At 44.4% G+C, this 21,784-nt stretch overlaps 1 protein-coding gene across 4 annotated transcripts in view; it reads right to left on the reverse strand.

The window, feature by feature from the left end:
* Positions 1 to 21,784, reverse strand: part of HYCC2 (hyccin PI4KA lipid kinase complex subunit 2) — a 152,232-nt gene that overhangs the window by 51,193 nt on the left and 79,255 nt on the right. For 3 of the 4 annotated variants that reach the window (XM_073551470.1, XM_073551473.1, XM_073551472.1), the window contains 2 exons: positions 12,357 to 12,434; positions 10,075 to 10,176 (listed from right to left, as the gene is read on the reverse strand). In XM_073551470.1, the coding sequence (XP_073407571.1) occupies positions 10,075 to 10,176; positions 12,357 to 12,407 (153 nt within the window). In that variant the 5' untranslated portion in view covers positions 12,408 to 12,434. The remainder of the gene's footprint in view (positions 1 to 10,074; positions 10,177 to 12,356; positions 12,435 to 21,784) is intronic. The other variant, XM_073551471.1, reaches the window with a different exon arrangement.

The raw sequence follows: 21,784 nt of genomic DNA on the forward strand, positions 1-21,784 counted from the left end.
GGAACTCTAGGGTAGGTCCCACTGGAGCTACATCCCCCAAAGGCTCCCCCAGGAAGCCTAGGAACTTTTTCCACGTTCTACCGTAGATTTGGGATGTTATAGGTTTCCTACTTTTCAACAGGGTGGAAACTAACCCTGGCGACTCAGTAGCACCCTGTCAAAATCCAGGCTGCCAGATGGAAGCCCCCCCACCTGAGAGTGGATCACCGGTCCCTGGGAGAGTAGGTATGGAACCTCTGGTAAGATCCATGGATCCGTCACTGACATGAGTCCCAGAAGGGAGAACCAAGGTCTCCTTGGCCAAAACGGAGCGATAAGAATTATTCTTGCTCGATCCTCCCTGATTTTCCGGACTACTACGGGGATCTTTGTTATTGGGGGGCAACTTCTAGGGTATTTGTAGGGCATCTACTGCGAAGGGATTTTCTTTTGAATTCAGTGAGCAGAACTTCCTGACCCCACTGTTGCGTGAGGTGGCGAACAGGTCAATTTCTGGTTTGCCCCAAGCCGGAACTATTTGTTGGAAAACTTGGGGGTTTAGTGACCATTCCCCCTGTCTTAGGTGTCTGCGACTCAGGAATTCTGCTTGTGTATTTTCGACACCCCTTACATGCAGTGCCGTGATGGACAACAGATGTTGTCCAGCTAACTGGAAAAGTTGATCTGGTATTTTCATGAGGCCCCGAGATCTCTTCCCCTCCCCCGGTGGTTGATGTAAGCTATCACTGCACGATTGCCCGTCATGACTCGGGTGTGGCAGCCCCGAAGCAAGGGGAGAAAAAGTTTCACGGCTTTCTCTACTGCCCATAGTTCTTTTACATTTGAACCGTGATCCTTTTCTAGTGAGGACCAGGTTCCCTGTATCGAGTGGGATCTCAGGTGTGCTCCCCACCCTGTGGCACTTGCGTCGGTTGTAATGAGGTCCTCGATTGGTTTCTGCCACGGGACACCGGCTGTTAGATGCTCTTCTATAGTCCACCAGAGTAGGGAGTTTCTTACCTCCATGGAGGGACATAGTTCGCCCTCTAAACGCCCTTTCAATTGTTTCTGTGCTGACAGAACTTCCCACTGCAGTTGTCTTAAGTGGTACTGTGCCCACGCTACCGCGGGTATGCATGATGTCAATGAGCCTAAAAGGGACATTGCGTTCCTCAGTGTTCTAGCTGGCCTTTGTATTGCTGTGCGAGCTAGGCCCCTTATTCTGGTCATATTGTTTCCTGGTAGGAGGCAGCGCTGTCGCTCGGAGTCCAGTATTAGCCCTAGGAAGGATTGCACCTTTACTGGTGTTAGTCTCGACTTGGGGATGTTTACTATCCATCCTAGCCTTAGTAACGTTAATATCACTTCCTTCACTTGGTGTGTGCAATGGGTTTCCGACCTCCCTATGACAAGAAAGTCGTCCAGGTATGGGACGATCACCATTTCCCGGGAACGAAGAAATGACATTACCTCAGCCATCACCTTGGTGAAGACTCTGGGGGCTGTAGACAGGCCAAACGGAAGAGCTGCGTATTGGTAGTGTTTGACCTGACCTTGGACATAGGGCACTACTCTCAAGTACTTTTGATACCCCCGGTGGATTGGGATATGATAGTAGGCATCTTTTAAGTCTCACAGCCATGAGGCAGTGCTGGAACAGGATTTTTGTGGCCGTATTGATTGACTCCATTTTGAAGGAGCAATTGTCTACCCACTAATTGAGCCTCCTCAGATTAACTATGGTCCTCCAAGAGCCGTCTGGTTTTTGTATGAAAAAGAGGGGGGAGTAGAAGCCCCTTTCCTTCTTCTTGAACTGGGACCCCCTGTAGGACTTGTTTTTGCACTAGTCCCAAGACTTCCGTTTCCAGGGTCAGTTGTTGCTCTTGGGCTTTCCTTTGGGGTGTCATTATAAAGGTTCGCCTGGGCGGACGGATGAATTTTATTCATTTATTTAATTTTTTAAACCGTCCTTGATTATGCTCAGGACCCATGTACTGGGGGAGATATTTTGCCCAGGCGGGAAGAAAGAGAAAAGTCCTCCCCCTACCTCCGACCTGATGTCATTGGGGAGATTTTTTGGAGGAAGTAGAGGGCCCTTTAAACATATAGCCCGATCCTCTCCTTCTTTTAAAGTCCTAATTTTTCCTATCTCCCGTGGGATGACCCCTGCCACATGCTCCAAAATTTGCTCTAGTTTTTTCCCGAAGAGGAACTGTCCGTCACATGGAATGGAACACAGTCTTTGTTTTGATGGCAAATCCCCCGGACACCCTTTAAGCCACCGGGTTTGCCTTGTTGCATTTGATAAGCTTGCCGCTCTAGCTGTTAACCTCGCCGCATCTGCTGAGGTATATGCTAGGAAAGCCACTGCTCCGTGTACCAGTGTCAGATTAGACAGTACAGTGGGGCAAAAAAGTATTTAGTCAGTCAGCAATAGTGCAAGTTCCACCACTTAAAAAGATGAGAGGCGTCTGTAATTTACATCATAGGTAGACCTCAACTATGGGAGACAAACTGAGAAAAAAAAATCCAGAAAATCACATTGTCTGTTTTTTTTTCATTTTATTTGCATATTATGGTGGAAAATAAGTATTTGGTCAGAAACAAGCAATCAAGATTTCTGGCTCTCACAGACCTGTAACAACTTCTTTAAGAGTCTCTTCTTTCCTCCACTCATTACCTGTAGTAATGGCACCTGTTTAAACTTGTTATCAGTATAAAAAGACACCTGTGCACACCCTCAAACAGTCTGACTCCAAACTCCACTATGGTGAAGACCAAAGAGCTGTCAAAGGACACCAGAAACAAAATTGTAGCCCTGCACCAGGCTGGGAAGACTGAATCTGCAATAGCCAACCAGCTTGGAGTGAAGAAATCAACTGTGGGAGCAATAATTAGAAAATGGAAGACATACAAGACCACTGATAATCTCCCTCGATCTGGTGCTCCACGCAAAATCCCACCCCGTGGGGTCAGAATGATCACAAGAACGGTGAGCAAAAATCCCAGAACCACGCGGGGGGACCTAGTGAATGAACTGCAGAGAGCTGGGACCAATGTAACAAGGCCTACCATAAGTAACACACTACGCCACCATGGACTCAGATCCTGCAGTGCCAGACGTGTCCCACTGCTTAAGCCTGTACATGTCCGGGCCCGTCTGAAGTTTGCTAGAGAGCATTTGGATGATCCAGAGGAGTTTTGGGAGACTGTCCTATGGTCTGATGAAACCAAACTGGAACTGTTTGGTAGAAACACAACTTGTCGTGTTTGGAGGAAAAAGAATACTGAGTTGCATCCAGCAAACACCATACCTACTGTAAAGCATGGTGGTGGAAACATCATGCTTTGGGGCTGTTTCTCTGCAAAGGGGCCAGGACGACTGATCCGGGTACATGAAAGAATGAATGGGGCCATGTATCGTGAGATTTTGAGTGCAAACCTCCTTCCATCAGCAAGGGCATTGAAGATGAAACGTGGCTGGGTCTTTCAACATGACAATGATCCAAAGCACACCGCCAGGGCAACGAAGGAGTGGCTTCGTAAGAAGCATTTCAAGGTCCTGGAGTGGCCTAGCCAGTCTCCAGATCTCAACCCTATAGAAAACCTTTGGAGGGAGTTGAAAGTCCGTGTTGCCAAGCGAAAAGCCAAAAACATCACTGCTCTAGAGGAGATCTGCATGGAGGAATGGGCCAACATACCAACAACAGTGTGTGGCAACCTTGTGAAGACTTACAGAAAACGTTTGACCTCTGTCATTGCCAACAAAGGATATATCACAAAGTATTGAGATGAAATTTTGTTTCTGACCAAATACTTATTTTCCACCATAATATGCAAATAAAATGAAAAAAAAAACAGACAATGTGATTTTCTGGATTTTTTTTTCTCAGTTTGTCTCCCATAGTTGAGGTCTACCTATGATGTAAATTACAGACGCCTCTCATCTTTTTAAGTGGTGGAACTTGCACTATTGCTGACTGACTAAATACTTTTTTGCCCCACTGTATTTCGTCCCTAGGAACTTTATCCCTGATCTGGTCCTCTATTTGTGTAGCCAGGCTATGAGGGCACGAGCAGTACAAGTACCAGCTATTGCTGTTTTTTAACCACCTGCCGATGCTTCCTGGATATGCTTCAGGAAACCATCTGCTTTTTTATCAAGCGGGTCTTTCAGCACGCCAGAGTCCTCCAATGGTAGAAATACTTTTAATTTGAGGATTTAGCTACGGCACCATCAATCTTTGGGATTTTTTTCCCGGGTTTCTGAGTCTTTTTAAATGGGTACCACCTTTTTGATATAGAAGGTAAGGCACCCGACCTCTCAGGGTTTTGCCCATTCCCTGTCAATTAAGGCCTTTATCTTATCATTTACAGGGAAGGTGCGTTTTTTTTTTTTTTTTCCCTTTTCCTCCAGTCCTTCAAACATAACCTCCTCCCATGATTTAGGAGACTTTTACTCCTTAAGGCCCATTGTAGACCTGACAGTTTTGACCAGCATTTCCACGTCCTCTGTTTTGGAAACACGGACGGCCCCCTATATCTCTGTCTGAGGAGGCTTCTGAGGACTGAGTAGAGGAAGAGGAGGTGGAGGGGGGACAGGGATTTTTCACGGCCTTTTTGCACTAGCGAGGCCTCTGAGTCCCTTGTACGGCTTCTTTTATTCGCCCTTTTAAGGGCTGCCTTTAGGGAGCCTTTCACCTCCTCTTGTATTATAGCCCTAAGGCTAGTCACCAAATCAGGGATTTCATCCCGTATGGCTTTGTTTATAGTCAGCGCAGAGATTTTTCTGCCCTGACCTGCCAGCGGCTGTCTGCATAGGGTGCATGCTCTATTTTTGCCGCTAGCAACCCCTTGTGATCAAACAGAAAAATTGGAACCCCGTTACCATAAGGGTGACATTCACGTAGATCACTCACCACCGCTGTCAATCAAGGGTACCGATCTCGGAGGCTCCTCAGATGCACTCGTGACGCTTTTTCTGGACGTCTCAAAGTCATGCCGGTCGTGTTTACAACTGCCGCTCCCACCACTTGAACGGCTACTTCTGGAATGCTGGCGGCTCGGCACTGCATCTGGCAAGAGCTTTTGCTGCTGCTGTCGCTGCTCTCTTACCCCACTTCCCTTGTGAAGCTTTCTGGGCATGAGTGCGTCTTCTGTGGTCATCCCTCTATCCGAGAGGGATCCACTGCGCTCTCAAGACTCCTCCGGTGCCCATTCACAGCCCCTCACCCCTCCTGCCATGCCGCCGGGATGATCTTTTGCCGGCCAGCGTTTTCCCCAAGGGCGCTGCCATCTTGGATCCCGGTGCCGCCCCCTACGTCACACGGGCACGCCCATTCCCAGCGTGCCTTGCGCGTGACGTCAGAGGGGCGCGATCCAGGAACGGCCACCCCTCCTGGAGCTCCTGGACATCGGCAGAGGGGGGGGGGCGGCGCGGCAGCCACGGAAGAGCCCCTGGACCCCTGACCGTGCTGCGCTGACGCCCGCTCGGACGCTGAGCTCCCGGGGGACCCGCGGACGGCGCTTCCACGCCCAGCGCACAGACTCTGCCTGATCTTCCACGCTGGCACGGGGGTGGGCAGGTACAGACATCTTGACACGCCGTCTTCAGCACACGGGTCCCTGTCAGGACAGGAAACCCAACTGAAGCGAGGGAGAGGTACCGCCCCTTTTATCTTCAGTAGAGTTCCAGTCCTGGCTGGGCGGATCCGCTCTCTGTGTGCCGTCATGGGAGACGGGAAAATATATATATATATATATATATATATATATATATATATATATATATATATATATATATATATATATATATTTTTTTTTTTTTTTTTAAATTTCAACTCTCTATTCAAAAGACTAGCAATCAAAATATTTAGGTTAACTTTTTGTTAAGTCCAAGTGGACGTTATCAGAGTTTTCACTGGGGCGTGTACTTCTTCCCTTTGAAGGAAGGTAGGAAGGTGCCCAATCATAAGCAGGCAGAAACACAAAGAAACAGAACACGCCCTACAATGGCTTTAAACAGGATACTCATGTGTGAGGGCTCCCTGCTCTGCTCCCACTGCAGAGCAAGAATAAGTTGCTCTAAGCACAACATACATAAGTGTTATACCGACACATCTACAGACAGGCAGTGTGCGGGTAGTACAGCAGAGGTGACAGTGCTATGAGAGGAGGAGAGCTGATAGAAGGATTTGTAATGTGACTCAACTAAACTCAGCTTTGCTGCCTTTTTCCCCACACTGACTGCCTTGATCTTATCTGAAAGGTGTTGGTCATCTGTGCTTTACTCCCAGACCATGAGTTATTGACTGTTTATGATTGAGCAATATCATACAGAAGTAAGAAGGACATGCCCCCAGTGAAAGCTCCCAGTTAACGCTTACTTGGACACAATGAAAATTAATGCAAAATATGCCAAATAATTTGTTAAGATCTCCGCGACAGGCAGGCAAAATTAGAGTAGAGAAGGACGCCCATGTGATCTATATTATTGCTATAAAACGCTCAAGGGCACAGCTTATCTGTACCGTATAACAAACATCTCGCTCGCCTGTTATCTCCGCTCCATCAGAGAGTTCTCATCCATAGAGCTCTTCGAGGCAATTATGTTGCCATGTAATGAATTTGCCTGTGAACATAATTACTTATCTGCTCTCTGGCTTCATTGATAAAATATCAAAGTAATTTCAATGCCTTTGTTAATGACCTGCGCTCTCCCATCGGGCATCTATACCAGCAGGCAGAAGGTGTCAAAGCTGAGGGCTGCACGGGCTCGATCATAATGTAATATTCTTGTCTACTTCTATCTAGTCAGCATTTGATTTGGGAATGTGAGACCATTCTAATCGGAAAGGTTATTTTAGACACTCAACTCATTAACAAAAGGACATTTCATTCCATTTATCTTCCCACTAAGTAAATTAATTTGAGAGAGGTTACATTAATGGACCTAGCACTTCCTCAACAGATAACTAACTGCAACCCAAAAACAACAAGGTGAATCAGAGGACAAATGGGAATGTTCCTTCAGATAAGACAGTTGCTAACAAAACCACAACATCCTCATAGACAATGTAAAGAAGACGCTGGGTGTACTTATGTATCGCAAACTCAAACTAAATAAAAGCACAATGTCAATCAGCAACTTCTATTGCCAACTGTCATGTATTAAAATAGGCTTGGACTCATGGGACAAGGATGTAATATTACTAGTAGTGCAACACCATGTGGAATATGCAGTTCAGTTCTAGGCATGGGTTCATTGAAAGGATGTGCTGGAGTCAGAAAAGCACAAAGAAGAGCCACAAAACTGATCAGGGGCACGGAGAATATTGATTATTAGGAAAGATTAAAAGGATTGCATTTATTTAGCCTTGAGAAGAGACTACTAAGGCGAGACATGATTAATTCGTACATTAACCTAAATGGTCCATACATAAAAGTATGGCCAAAAGCTGACTGCTGTAAAACACTGGGGGGTCACAATCTGACTGGAAAAAAAGGTTCAATTTCCAGTGGAGACAGGGCTTCTATACAATGAGAACGGTTACTCTGTGGAATAGTTTACCTCTGGAGCTGGTCACAGCAGGAACCATTGATTCTTTTTAGGAGAAAATTACTTGTGTTTATTGTGATGACACAGCATTTATTCTTAAATAGGCCAAACATTTTTCTTCAGTGGGCCAAGAGATATGGCATTGTTCAAACGAGCCTGAAAGTTGACTCTTGAGTTGATATTTGTTGCAACTAAAGGGGGTTTTACACTAAGCGATATCGCTAGCAATATCGCTAAAACGTCACTGGTTTTGTGACGTTATAGCGATATTGCTAGCGATATCGCTATGTGTGATACTTACCAGCGACCGGCTCCCCCGCTGTCCATCGCTGATCGCGCGAGAATGTCCGGCTCCATTTCTCGTCGGGCGCTTCCTGCTGAGACTTCCTGCTGTGACGACGAGCAACGCGTGGAGGCGGGCGGGAGGACGTCTGGATCGCTGTGTGTGAAAGGTGAGTATCGTTCTCTGCGTCGCTGCTGCATCGCTGTGAGATCTTTCTGTATGAAAGCTCACTAGCGATCATTTAGCGATGCACCAGCGATCCTGACTGGGTCGGATCGCTGGTCGGATCGCTGGTGCATCGCTAAATGTAAAAGGGCCTTAAGGCTAGTTTCACATTTGCATTTAAGGCCGCAGCGGCGGCCTGCCCACGGCCGCCGCTAAGCCCTGTCGTGCCTCCACCAGTAGCTTCGCCTACTGACGCATAACGCTGCATGCGTCCTGCATCTCCTATCTTTAGCACTGGGGACGCCGGCCGTGCGCAGGTATGCGTTTGGCGGCGCACGAGTCCTTTTGACGCTGCGCCGTGCGCACCAAATTGCAACCTGTTGCGTTTGGCGCTAGTCGGCGCATCAAAAGGACGCAGGCGCAGCCAAACGCATGCCTGCGCACGGCCTGCGTCCCCAGTGCTAAAGATAGGGGACGCAGGACGCATGCAGCGTCATACGTCCGTAGGCGGAGCTTAGATTGAATACTCTAACAAGGAGAGATGACCTCATCCCACCTTCCTCCTGACCTGTGGATGATGGCCTGCAGGACAGTTATTTTTTTTTTAAATTCGTTTATTACCTGCAGGACAGTTATGAAGTAATAAAGGGGATCTGCCTCTGTTCCCAGAGAGACTCTACATGAGAGTAGCCAATGCTCCATGGCTCCAACCTGAGCAATATAGATGTGAGACACTCTACAGGACGACAGCTAAGGGGACGACGACAGCTTAGGGGACCATGACCCCAATTGGAGGAATACAGATCCTCTCCATTGACCATCACTGAACTCATGGAGACTTTTGGAGAAGCCAGGTTGGGACATTCAGGTCTCCTGGCCCCATGCAGATGTTCAAAGAAGTCAGGTTGGGACAATCAGGTCACCTAGCCACGTAGCTCAATGGACTGTCAGCTTCCAAAGCTTGCCGCTACCCCCTCATTGTGGGTGCACACCCAAAGTGGAGTGCCACTGGTTAGGATAGTTGGCCCTGGAAACCTTAAAGTTGCAGTTGCTCTAATCCTGGCGAGCCAGCAGAAAGGTGAGATTCTGTAATTTGCAACAGCTTGTATTCTTGTTGGGACCATTCTATAGGTTATTGTCTGTTGGTGGTTCAATCAAGTATTGACATACTGTTTTACCCTCATCCTGTGTTGTCTGAGTAGTATTCTGCCCACGGGGAAGGAGTGCGGGCATTCAGTGAGATGAGCCCTGGTCCAAGCCTGGGCCAATGAACGAGAGCACCGACTGACCATCATGTCCCCAAATTTATGTAAATGTATTCTTTTCTGAATATTTGGTTTAGTAGATGGACAATCGGGATCAGGAAAGAACGATTAGAAAGATCAACTCTTTAGGGGCGGACTGGATCATGCATTGCGCCTTCCCTTTGTACTTTCCCATCTCTCGGTTGAAGTTGATGGACATTTGCCTTTTTTCAACCATATTAACTTGTGAAGTATTGTTTTAGGTGCCTCTCCTTCACCCAATGAGAAAGATGAAATCCAACATAAGGTATTTTCAAGATCCTGATTTTCTGTCAGTTAACAAAAACATTTTTGTTTACACCCAGTTGGTGCAAACGCACAAAGGGCTAATGCTGCTTTCAGATGAGTAATTGATAGGTTGTAGCCCAGTCTAGGCAATGCCCACTAAGTGAAATGAATCAAGCAACTTCCTCACAAGGACCAAGTGCATATAGCGTTTGCATCCATGAATGGTCTTCCCTGACTAGAAGCAAATAAGAATCTTGTAGAAGAGACTTCTAGATCCCTCCATGGTGCCCTTCCTCTGTTACTCCTCCTGTACATACATATATGACATTTGGGCCTTCCCATTCCTATACAGTCAGCCTCGATCAGTGCTGAATCTACACTGTCAGGCTGTTGGGATACAATCAATTTCCAAAAGAAAAAACATTCAATTGTCAATTTATTCACAGAGTGCAGAAGTCTAAGAAAAGTCACTGATATAACAGGTGCTGGGCACCAGTGACTATTACACTGTATATAATGCGTAAACTTTGAAGAAACGTTCATTCTCACATTATTACCTCATTATTTGGGTCCTGAATGACTTTGTACAGGGCAGACACTAGACTTTTCTTGCGATGGAGAGTTGCAGCATAAGCAGATAGCTGCGTTTCAGGTAATACCTGTTAAGGACCAAAAAGAAATCAGTTTATTTTAACATTTATGATAAAATTCAGATTCATGCTTTAAAAAAAAAATTGCTAAACAATAAAATGTGTTTATGATGCATGCAACATACAACAGGTGTATATGGTGGACTCACGGCCAAACACTGAAGAGTAAAGGTGGCAACTTGTGGCATTTAAAAGGAACCTATCACCCCATTTTTGCTCTATAAGCTGCGGCCACCGCCATCAGGGGCTTATCTACAGCATTCTGTAATGTTGTAGATAAGCCCCCGATGTAACCTGAAAGATAAGAAAAACAAGTTAGATTATAATCACCTGGTGGTCCGGTCCGATGGGTGTCGCAGTCCGGTGCCTCCCATCTTCTAGCGATGACGTCCTTCTTACTTCTGCCTCTCTGACCTTTCCCAGCGCCTGCGCACTGCAGTACTTTACTCTGCTCTCAATAGGGCAGATAAAGTACGCCTGCGCAGGAGCCGAGGCAGAAGTAAGAAGGAGGACATCATCACTAGAAGATGGGAGGCGCCGGACTCCGACACCTACCGCTCCCAACTGCGCCCCCCGGTGAGTATAATTTAACTTGTCTTTCTTATCTCTCAGGTTACATCGGAGGCTTATCTACAGCATTACAGAATGCTGTAGATAAGCCCCTGATGGCGGTGGCCGCAGCTCATAGATCAAAAATGGGGTGACTGATTCCCTTTAACGGTACATTTTTATGGATCGGCGGCCATTCAATGGCCCGTTTAATGATGTGCGCTGAACGATCTGTAATAAACACTGTAGATCTGCGCACATAGAATGCCATTGCTCGATAGTACGAGTCCAGTATACACAGGATGATGTGCGGCACAAAACATCATTTCACCTGATGAATGAGTGTTTTATTGGGTGATCGGCAGCCTGTTTAATGAGCAGTGTAAATGCACCCTATCATTTCAGGGTTTTTCTGCCATAAATTAATAGTATAAAACTAGATAAAATATATTACAAAGTTTCTTATCACAAAAGGAATGCATTTTTATTACACGTCTTTTCTCTTTCCCTGCATCAACTATAAGGATTAGTCCCATTGCCATTCATTGGGGATAATCCTCAGCTTTTTCAACTGAAATTCGTATGGTTCTTATTCACGTGGTGAACTTCTCTCTGCCATGTAGCAGGAAATCTGTGCAGAAAATTCCCAATACATTTGCACAAGGTTGTGAAAACATCAGCAAATCAAGCACTTAAAGGGAACCTGACAACTGATACATGCTGCCTGACCGGGAGGATAGTATCAGACACTGGCTGAATCTCGGCTAGGTATGGTTGACTTCATGGCAGCGGCATACCCAGCTGAGATCATATAGCCAGGGCCGGAACGTGCTGCCCGTGGATAGATTGGGGTGTACCCGCTGTTAGGTTCCCTTTAAAAAACATTACAGAAGAGTCCTGGTATCTTGTGAATAATATGCTAAAGGAGTATGAGCATAAGCACGCATTTCTAATTCTGGATAAATTCATTGGAATTTATCTTGCCAATTTGTTAATATAGAAGTTAAGAGTGTATTCCGATTTACAAGATCTTATATGTAGCACATGTAATAATAATATTAGCAAATACCTCCAATTATAAATGTAGTATAGTTCTACTGATTTGCTATGTTGCTTACCCCATGTGCAGGGCATTGAAGTAGCTTAGGTATCCATTGTTAGGAACACTAACAGGTAAATGTCACTGAGTGGTAGTAACCATGGATACCCAAGGAATCTGCTAATATTATTATTACACCTACTACATATTGGGATAGGATCTTAGAGATGGGAATACCCCTTAGGCACCAGTGTGCTGTCCGTGTTTAACATCATAAAGTATAATAGAAACTTTGTCAGTTATTTTTTTATTCATCCGTGAAAATCACCTCTGGTAAAAATGAAGAAACAGACCAAATTCTAATGTATAACACTGGTGACACCGGCAATACTAAAGCACTAGCAGCATGCTCTTTTAGGAGGCGACGCTTAACTCATCAGGTTTTAATAAACTTTTTTAGCCTTCATTGCAGCAGTTACCGTACAAATAAGAGTTTTCCAGAAATTTTTAAAACAAACTATACAATTCTAGAGGAGAGAAGATATCAGAAACAGGGTTAAGTTTACAGCCTTCCAGCAGAGCTTCCCGATAATGAAATCACCTTGTATTCCGAGAGCCATTCTTCCACTACTCCACGTTCAGATCCCAGCATCTTCTTACCCCGTCCACTGCTCTCTTACTAACAAAGAGAGAAACAGTTGTTTATTCCGAACACTTGTCCAGAACATAAAAAACCTAACAGATGATCTTTTCAGAAAAAAAAAGTAGATTAGAAATAGATGAGCAAATTGATGCGCTGGCCCAGCAGCCATGTCAGTATTTCATGGCCACTGGACAAGAGCCCTGTGAACGGACTCCTACCTGACATCTTCTCAGACTAGTAGGCTTGGACTGACGTTATGCGTTCATCACACCACACAATGATGATGCGCTAGGCCTACAAATCAGAAGAGGCATGGCACGTCAGAGGTGGTACGCAGGGCTCCCACCCAGTGACCACAGAATACGGACATGGCCACTGGACAATCAATTCACTCGTCCCTACTCAGTAACCATCTCCCCTCATTTTAGCATTTCTATGAGGCATCACTATCATCTTGGGTATCTCAATGTTTCTATCAATTTAAACAGTAAAGCGTCATCATCATTATTCTTGGGAATCAAAATCCATAAGCCTCAATTGACCTTGATAGACCTCATTAAACTAATGGGGTCTAGTGCATCTTTCACATCTTGGAACCAACAATGTCTTGGCTTCCACTACGAAGGGAAGGGTGTATTTAGATATAGCCTTCTTCAAGTCAGGCTTTCGCCTACCATGGAGACCTTCAAACGGAACCTGAAGACCCACCTCTTCCGAAAAGTCTGCAACCTGCAGTGATCCTCAGTCTACTGAACCGCCGCACGACCAACTCTACCCTCTCCTAGTGTATCCTCACCAATCCCCTGTAGACTGTGAGCCCTCGCGGGCAGGGTCCTCTCTCCTTCTGTACCTGTGTGAGCCTTGTTTTGCTCATGTTTGTTGTACTTGTCTATATTTGCCCCTTTCTCATGTAAAGCGCCATGGAATAAATGGAGCTATAAATTGTATAATAATAATAATAATAATAATAATAATAATAACAATAACAAAAAAAAATAATAAAGCCTTACTATAAGGAGAAAAAACAAATATTGAATACTTATTTTTAAACCTAGAAATTAATGCAAGATATTGTTCACATCAACCAATCTAATCAGCGGCATAGGAAAAGAGGGATGGTGGGACCTTGGTGCCTGCAAGCCACTCTGCCAGGATATATAAATATACAGGTCATTATCCCTGGGGTGAAGGACAGCCGAGCTATGACAAGGAATTAGATCTCATCTCTAAAAGGGTTTAGAAATGTCTTGAAGAAAATAAAAAATAAAAATAAAAAACTGCATAACATTGGGTGAGCTGGACCCCCAGACACCGGCATGTTCTCTCTCCCCACTTCCTTCAGTTTGGTGTTCAGCTCACTGGTGAAGTGGTTTTTCAGGAAACTGACAGGATTTGCATATCCACGACTGAATGCTTGGCTTGTCTCATGCTTTTACAAGTTCCTATTTTTAACTTAAACAGTTCTGAAACACTTTGGACTTGTTAATGACCTATATACTGACAGCGCGCTCGCTTGTGCTTTTTATACTCCTAGTTGGTGAAAGGCACATCTGTCCACCAGTGACGTGAATGATATTAAAGAGTATGAATGTACGGGGTTAAACTGTTTACCCTTGGCACAGGAGAAGAGGCTCCGAAAAAGAAAGATACAGCAGAACATTTTAAATATACATGAGGCCGACTGAAAGGAGATCTTCGCGGACGGAAAAAAGAGAAAAAGAAGGACGAGCATTGGATGCAAAGGCCAAAGAAACGTGCAAAAATCCAATATACACCATGAGCAATGATTTGTGAAACACTTGTAAACATGGCCGATACAGCTAAGAAAGTAGAGGATTCTCCACCGGTTACATAGAGTAATCTGTTGCTGTCACCTCATAACTAGATTACGCTATTATTTCCACCTCCAGATACTGCTATGGCCGGTACAGGGAGTAGCTGTGTACAGCAATGTAGTAAAGTTGAGACACAACTTATTAAATAGAGATTATTGTTATATATTATTTTCTCCATAAATCGTAATGTGAATATGCAAAATGATCTCTTAAAATCAGAGAAAAATCAGCTTCTTTATCCTGCTTTCATTCTCAAAATTTTCAATTCACAGATAAAATCTGTCCTCCATGAACGCAGTTTTCCAGATTGTCCCATTACGGAGAGAGGAGATGGCAGTTGGTGCTCACAAGATTCTATGGAGAACTGTAACTGATGTTTCAGGAAAACCTGCAGCAGAATGTCAGGGTTCCTCTAGCTCCTCTCCCATAGACTGAAAAACACCAACTATCATCTCTGATATCAGTAATGGGAAAATGTGTTTTCACTGAACACAGATTTTACCGATGAATTAAGTGTAAACGGTCCATTCCGGAGAAGAAGGGAAGAAGTTTAAGACAAAAGATGCATTACAAAGTCGCTTATTTCTATGCATCATAAAGAGTAACTGTCGTTTTAATTTTTAAGCAATTACATAATTTTCGCCAGTTCATAAAGTAAAAACAGCAGTACATTTCCAAATTGGACCCAAAAGTATAAGCTGGAAGTACACACAAATAAAAAGTGTAATTCATTTTCAATGGACCTAAGAGATGGACCGGTCCAAAACCAATCACCCCCAAAAAAGTGTTTAATGTCCAGGTCTGAAATGGAAAAACTACAGCCGGTGACAGCTTCCTATTCCCAAGTAACTGATGATGTGCAGCAATGTGTGTTCCTCCCATCCCTGCTATCCGGGTGCTCTGAACACTGGCGTTTTATCGCTTAAGCCTCCTTCACACCTGACCCCGAAAAACCCACAGGTCAGAATGCTGTGAAATTGTCATGAATTTTTTTATAGCCTGCCACCGCGACGCCAGCCACCATAGGCTCTGTAGAAGGTTCACTCATATATGACCAAAAAAAATAAAGCTGCATGTGTGTTTATTTTTTCTCGGCAAAATTATGAACCCCACTTAAGTCTATGAAGTCAGTCCCACAGATGGTGCCTGTTACGTCTTGGGGTCCAGCAGTGTCGTATGGTTTATACTTTTAGAAGAATCAGTGGTGCAGACGTGAATAGAGCCAGAGCATACCTACTAAAAACATTCATTAATAGTAAATGGGCCATTCTCAAGTTCCATAATGGGTAAAATTGCAAAAATCTTGTAAAAATAAACAACTTTGCAATTATCTTCATATTAAAAATCCTCTCGGTTCTCAAGAAAGGATGGATTTATAGCAGGGGTGTGGAATCTTTTTTCTGCCAAGGGCCATTTGGATATTTATACCATCCTTCGGGGGCCATACAAACTCCGCCCACAAAGTACATCCTGACTCTGGCACTGGTTTCATGACTTAATCTTTCATTGCATGCCCTTCAATGTTCAGTAGTAAACACTGCGTGTGTGTGCTAACAGAGCAAGAAGAAATTAATGAGATTGTGGCAATCAAAATATAGCTCCCTGCCAAAGAATGCGGTTCCTGAGAATCTGCTCGGGGGCTTGACAAAAGGTCATCGAGGGCCGTAAATGACCCTGGGGCCTGAGATTCGCCACCCCTGATTTATAGGATCGCTTCCTGCTAATTGCCTAGGTTGCCTCTACAGCAGTGGCTGGTCTCCTAGGTGAGCAGTGCAGCCCTTACTAGCCCTTTCCAATAAAGCTTGTAAGGGCTGCTCTGAAGCTGACCCGACGGTTGGATCCAGACAGTTTCATTCTTTCTGTGCTCTTCAGATGTTGCAAAGGCATGGCTGCCTGATACATCACCATCCGAGTGTGCACTGTACATCAGCACAACAATGCATCGCTGTGCACGGACTGGCCGGCAGCTCTCCTCACCGCAGCATGACAGCTGCATAGAAATACATGCTGCTAAAGTGTTCCACAGCGTGGAGTGGAGATACCTGTGGGAGGTTCTTAAACCATTGGGGGTGGGTCCTAAATTTTTATCATATATACAACTTTTGTACTCTGGGCCTCATGCTAAAATAAGAACCAATGGTCTTTTATCCGATATGATTGTACACGGCAAGGATGTCCATTGTCTCCCCTTCTTTTCGCAATGTCCATTGAACCTTTGGCCTGCATGTTACGTTCCAACCCGGATATAGTGGGTTTTGACTTTTGAATACAGTAATTTCGATGAACGGGTATCCCTGTATGCAGATGATTTGTTGATATACATAGGTGATGTCCAGAAATCTATTGACCCTATTATGACTATCATCGAAGAGTTTGGTAAATGGTCAGGCCTATCAATTAATTGGGATAAGGCAATTCTTCTACCAATTGATAATCCCCCTAGCTCGGTGATACTGGAACATACTCCGATACAAATAGTGGAGGAATTTAAATACCTTGATATAAATATTACAAAAAAACCCTCAGGATTATATATCCCTGAACTTACACCCTCTTCTGGAAAGGTTTAAAAGGAAAATAGAAACATGGTGTAGACTACCACTATCAGCTGTGGGGAGAGGAAACTTGTTAAAAATGATACTGATGCCCCAACTTCTATATATTCTGAATAATGCCCCTATATGGATCCCTAGTTCTTATTTTCAGAAAATTCATAGTATGTTTCACTCTCTCATTTGGAAAAAAATCTGCAAGAATTAAATTTGAGCACTTACAAAGGGACAAGGATTCTGGTGGCCTGGCCGTCCCCAATGCGTTAATATATTATGTTGCAGCACAACTACAGCATTTTAGCAGCTGGAATAGTACCGAAAATACAAATAGCGCTATGAAGCCGATTACCTCAGGGACACCATGGAATATCCCTATCCATCTGGTGGAACTAAGTAACGTTGTGGATAAGAAATCAATATGCCCAACACTAGTGTTACTCTATAAGGAGTGGGATAGAGGTAAACATTTAATGGGAATAGGAAACTAATGAATAGACGCCTATATGGTTTAATAAAAAAATATGTAGCGCTCTATAAACTAGAGGGATTTCGGAACTGGATGGATAAGGAAATACTTATGGTACAACAAATATTATGTAATGCAATACTAAAATCATTTCATCAACTGAAGGAGGAATTTGGGTTGACAATCTCCTCTATCAGTATTTGCAGCTAAGGCACTCATTAAATGCACAAATAAAATTGACTCCTTTGGCCTTTTTCACACTTCAGTTTTTTTACGTCAGTCAAAATCCACCAGTTTTAGAAAAAAACGGATCCGCCCCTTTTTTGGCAGATCCTGTTTTTCTCCCATAGACTTACATTAGCGGCGGATTTTGACTGACGGTCGTCCGTTGCATCCGTTTTTGGACGAATCCATTTGAATCGTAGCGGATCCCGGGCGGAGCAGACGGACTTTGAAACAATTTTTTATAGCGATGGTCCGCTGTTTGCAAGCACGCATGCCCGGAAGATTTACTCAGAGAAGCATTTTAACCCTGAATACCGATCTGTCAGCGGCGTAAAAATATTCTCTCTCTCCTCTTTTCCAGACCACGGTTCCTTTAAATTTCAAGCCCTTTGCAACTTTGGTCCGCTGACCTCCATTTGTTTCGAAACGGATCAGTTTGTTTTTTTCAGCGGCGGATTTCAACTGAGCACAAATAACTGAAGTGTGAAAAAAGGCCTTCGCTGATAGATAATTCCTTTATTAATCTGGTATTGGAAAAAGGAAATACCAAGAGGGCTGTATTTCTGATATTTACAGACTTTTTCTAAATACTGTATTTTTCGGACTATAAGATGCATCTAGGTTTTAGAGGAAGAAATTAAGAAAAAAAACAAAAAATGTGGTCAATTCTTTACTTAATATCCCCTATCCTGGTAAATATGGCCCCCCCCTCATCCCCATCCTGGTATGCATGGCCCCTCATCCCCATCCTGGTATGCATGGCCCCCCTCATCCCCATCCTGGTATGCATGGCCCCCCTCATCCCCATCCTGGTATGCATGGCCCCCCTCATCCCCATCCTGGTATGCATGGTCCCCCTCATCCCCATCCTGGTATGCCTGGCCCTCATCCTCATCCTGGTATGCATGGCCCCCCTCATCCCCATCCTGGTATGCATGGCCCCTCTCATCCCCATCATGGTATGCATGGCCCCCCTCATCCCCATCATGGTATGCATAGCTCCCTCATCCCCATCAAGGTATGCATGGCTCCCTCATCCCCATCATGGTATGCATGGCTCCCTCATCCCCATCAAGGTATGCATGGCTCCCTTCTCCCTATCCCGGTATGCATGGCTCCCTCATCCCTATCCCGGTATGCATGGCTCCCTCATCCCTATCCTGGTATGCATGGCCCCCCTCATCCCCATCAAGGTATGCATGCTCCCTCATCCCAATCCTGGTATGCCTGGCCCTCATCCCCATCCTAGTATGCATGGCTCCCTCATCCCTATCCTGGCAGGGATGATCGCCTTCATCCCTATACTTGTATGCAGGGTCCCCAATCTCGTTCAAGTATGCATGGCTCAATCCCTAACCTGGTACGATTGGCCCCCATCCCAATCATGGTATGCATGGTCCCATCAGAAAAAAAAAAAACAAAACAAAAAAACATTACAAAAAAAACATTACACTTACCTTCCCTTCCTCCGGTCCCTTACAGTGTCCTCTTGTGGTGCCAGCAGCTGCTTAATGATTGTAACCAGAGCACAGCTGCCGGAATACTCACCGGGACTGTTCATCGCAGAGAGCAGTGAGTATTCATTAGTCTTCAGTAGCGCAGAGTCAGCCGGAGCCTTCCTGCTGCTGCCGGCGGTCACGTGTGCCGCTATTCAAGAGAAGTTAATATTCATTTCTCTCAAGTATCAGCACACGTGACCGCCGGTAGCAGCAAGAAGCCGGTGGCTGACACTGCGTGCTACTGAAGAGCAATGAATACTCACTGCTCTCTGCGATGAACAGTCCCGGTGAGTATTCTGGCAGCTGTTCTCCACTTGTGAGCAACGCATGACGTCCTTGCCATGTGCAGCTTACAAGCATTAAGCAGCTGCTAGCAACAGAGCAGGACACTGCGAGGGAGCGGAGGAAGGCAAGAGTAATGGTTTGGTTTTTTTAAATCTTTTCTGATGGGGCCATGCATGCCAGGAAAGGAATGGGGCCCAATCATACCAGGATGCCAAAAAGAAATGAATATTCATTGCCCTCCATGCCCATGGGAGTGGAATGCAGGGAATATTCATTTCTCTTTAGCAGCAGGCACAGGAGTTAGCCGCAGCCGCCGGCTCCTGCCTCTGTGACCCGCTGCTCTGCCGAAACCGCTCCCCCACCTCCCCACCAATGCCAGAGCCGGTACATCCGGACTATAAGGTAGCACCCCTAGTTTTCCTCAATTTGGGAGGAACAAAGTGCGTCTTATAGTCCGAAAAATAAGGTAATTTAAAAAAAAAAAAAAAAAAATTCTTTTCATTAGGTACACAAAAATGGGAGGAAGATATAGGGTCGATTTCAGAAGATCAGTGGAGTCTGGCATTAGAGTTGATACCTCAATTATCTTTAAATGAGGCGCAGTGATTTTCTAAGATTATATTAATGCATAGGAAATACAAGACACCCAGATTCTTATTTAGTATAGGGTATAGAACTGATGCGGAGTGTCCAAGATGTAAAATGGATGATGCGGGATTATTACATATGATGTGGGAATGTCAGGAACTGGGAGGATACTGGAAAAAAGTTTTGTCTATCATAAAGAAAGTCTATAAAATTGTTATTCAACCAGATCCCAAAAAATGTCTATTGGGAATACTAGAGGGTGACATGGAATTTAATCCAGTAACTACAGGAATTTCACGCATTGTATTCCAGGCCAGAAAACACATTGCATCCAAATGGATTAATCCCTTACCTCCATTGATTAGCCATTTGAAAAATAGGATAAATTATATTATTAGACTAGAAAAGGGTATATACAAAAAAGCAAAATATAATGAATATATTTGAGAGAATATGAGGTCCGTGGTTGGATACTTCTGGAATGCCATCAAGAGGATTGATGATGGAGAGGCAATTTGACCTACTGCGGAGAGGAGGGTGAGGCTGGGCCTGATACCTCACTATAATATGTGAATATTTTTTTATCAGGTGTTTTGGGTGATGTTATATACAGGGTGGGCCATTTATATGGCTACACCTAAATAAAATGGGAATGGTTGGCGATATCAACTTCCTGTTTGTGGCACATTAGTATATGGGAGGGGGGGGGGGAATACTTTTCAAGATGGGTAGTGACCTTGGTGGCCATTTTGAAGTCTGCCATTTTGGATCCAACTTTATTTTTTTCAGTGAAAAGAGGGTCATGTGGCACATCACACTTACTGAGAATTTTACAAGAAAAACTATGGTGTACTTGGTTTTAACGTAACTTTATTCTTTCATGAGTTATTTACAAGTTTATGACCACTTATAAAATGTGTTCAAAGTGCTGCCCATTGTGTTGGATTGTCAATGCAACCCTCTTCTCCCACTCTTGACACAGATAGCAAGTCCGCAGAAGAAATGCTAGCACAGGCTTCCGGTATCCGTTGTTTCAGTTGCTGCACATCTCGTATCTTCACAGCACAGACAATTACCTTCAGATGACCCCAAAGATAAAAGTCTAAGGGTTTCAGATCGGGAAACCTTGGTGGCCATTTAACTGTCCCACGACGACCAATCCACTTTCCAGGAAACGGTTCATGTAGGAATGCTCGGACCTGACACCCATAATTGATGGTATGGTGTGGTGTATGGGGTACATAGATAGTGGGTCCATTCTTCATCAATGGAAACCTCAACGCCACTGGATATCGGAAATTGCTACATGAGGAGGTGTTGCCCTCTATATGCACCACCACATTATGGGTGTCAGGTCCGAGCATTCCTACAAGGAATTTGACCTCACTTAGACTAGCATTTCTTCTGCGGTGTTGCTATCAGTGTGTCAATAGTGGGAGAAGAGGCTCGCTTCCCATTGGAAAAAATAAAGTTGGATCCAAAATGGCCACCATGGTCACCCTCCCATATACTAATGTGCCACAAAAAGGAAGCTGATATCGCCAACCATTCCCATTTTATTTAGGTGTATCCATATAAATGGCCCACCCTGTATTTAGGCCTATAATAGAAATGTGTTATATAAGAATTCTGTCTTCTACAAGAAGTTATGATCACACTATTTTGATTGTAAGGTATAATGAATGAGAATTACTGGACAGAGTTGAGCTAGATTGTTAGCTACACTGACAATGTATGTGTTACTCTTCGGTTATTATGTTTGTATGTGGTTCTTTATGTGAAGGTTGCTAATGATGTTTGTAACAAAACTAAAATGATAAAAAATTCTTTCAATAAAAATTATTAAAAAAAAAAAAAAAAGAAAGTAATACATGCTGACACGCTTGTGACAAGAGAGCCAACGGCCAGTCCAAGCATTGCAGTCTGATAGTCGTCC

Source organism: Dendrobates tinctorius, unplaced genomic scaffold, assembly GCF_039654945.1.
Source record: "Dendrobates tinctorius isolate UK_male_01 unplaced genomic scaffold, ASM3965494v1 ptg000177l, whole genome shotgun sequence".
In the NCBI taxonomy this organism is placed as follows: Eukaryota; Metazoa; Chordata; class Amphibia; order Anura; family Dendrobatidae; genus Dendrobates; species Dendrobates tinctorius.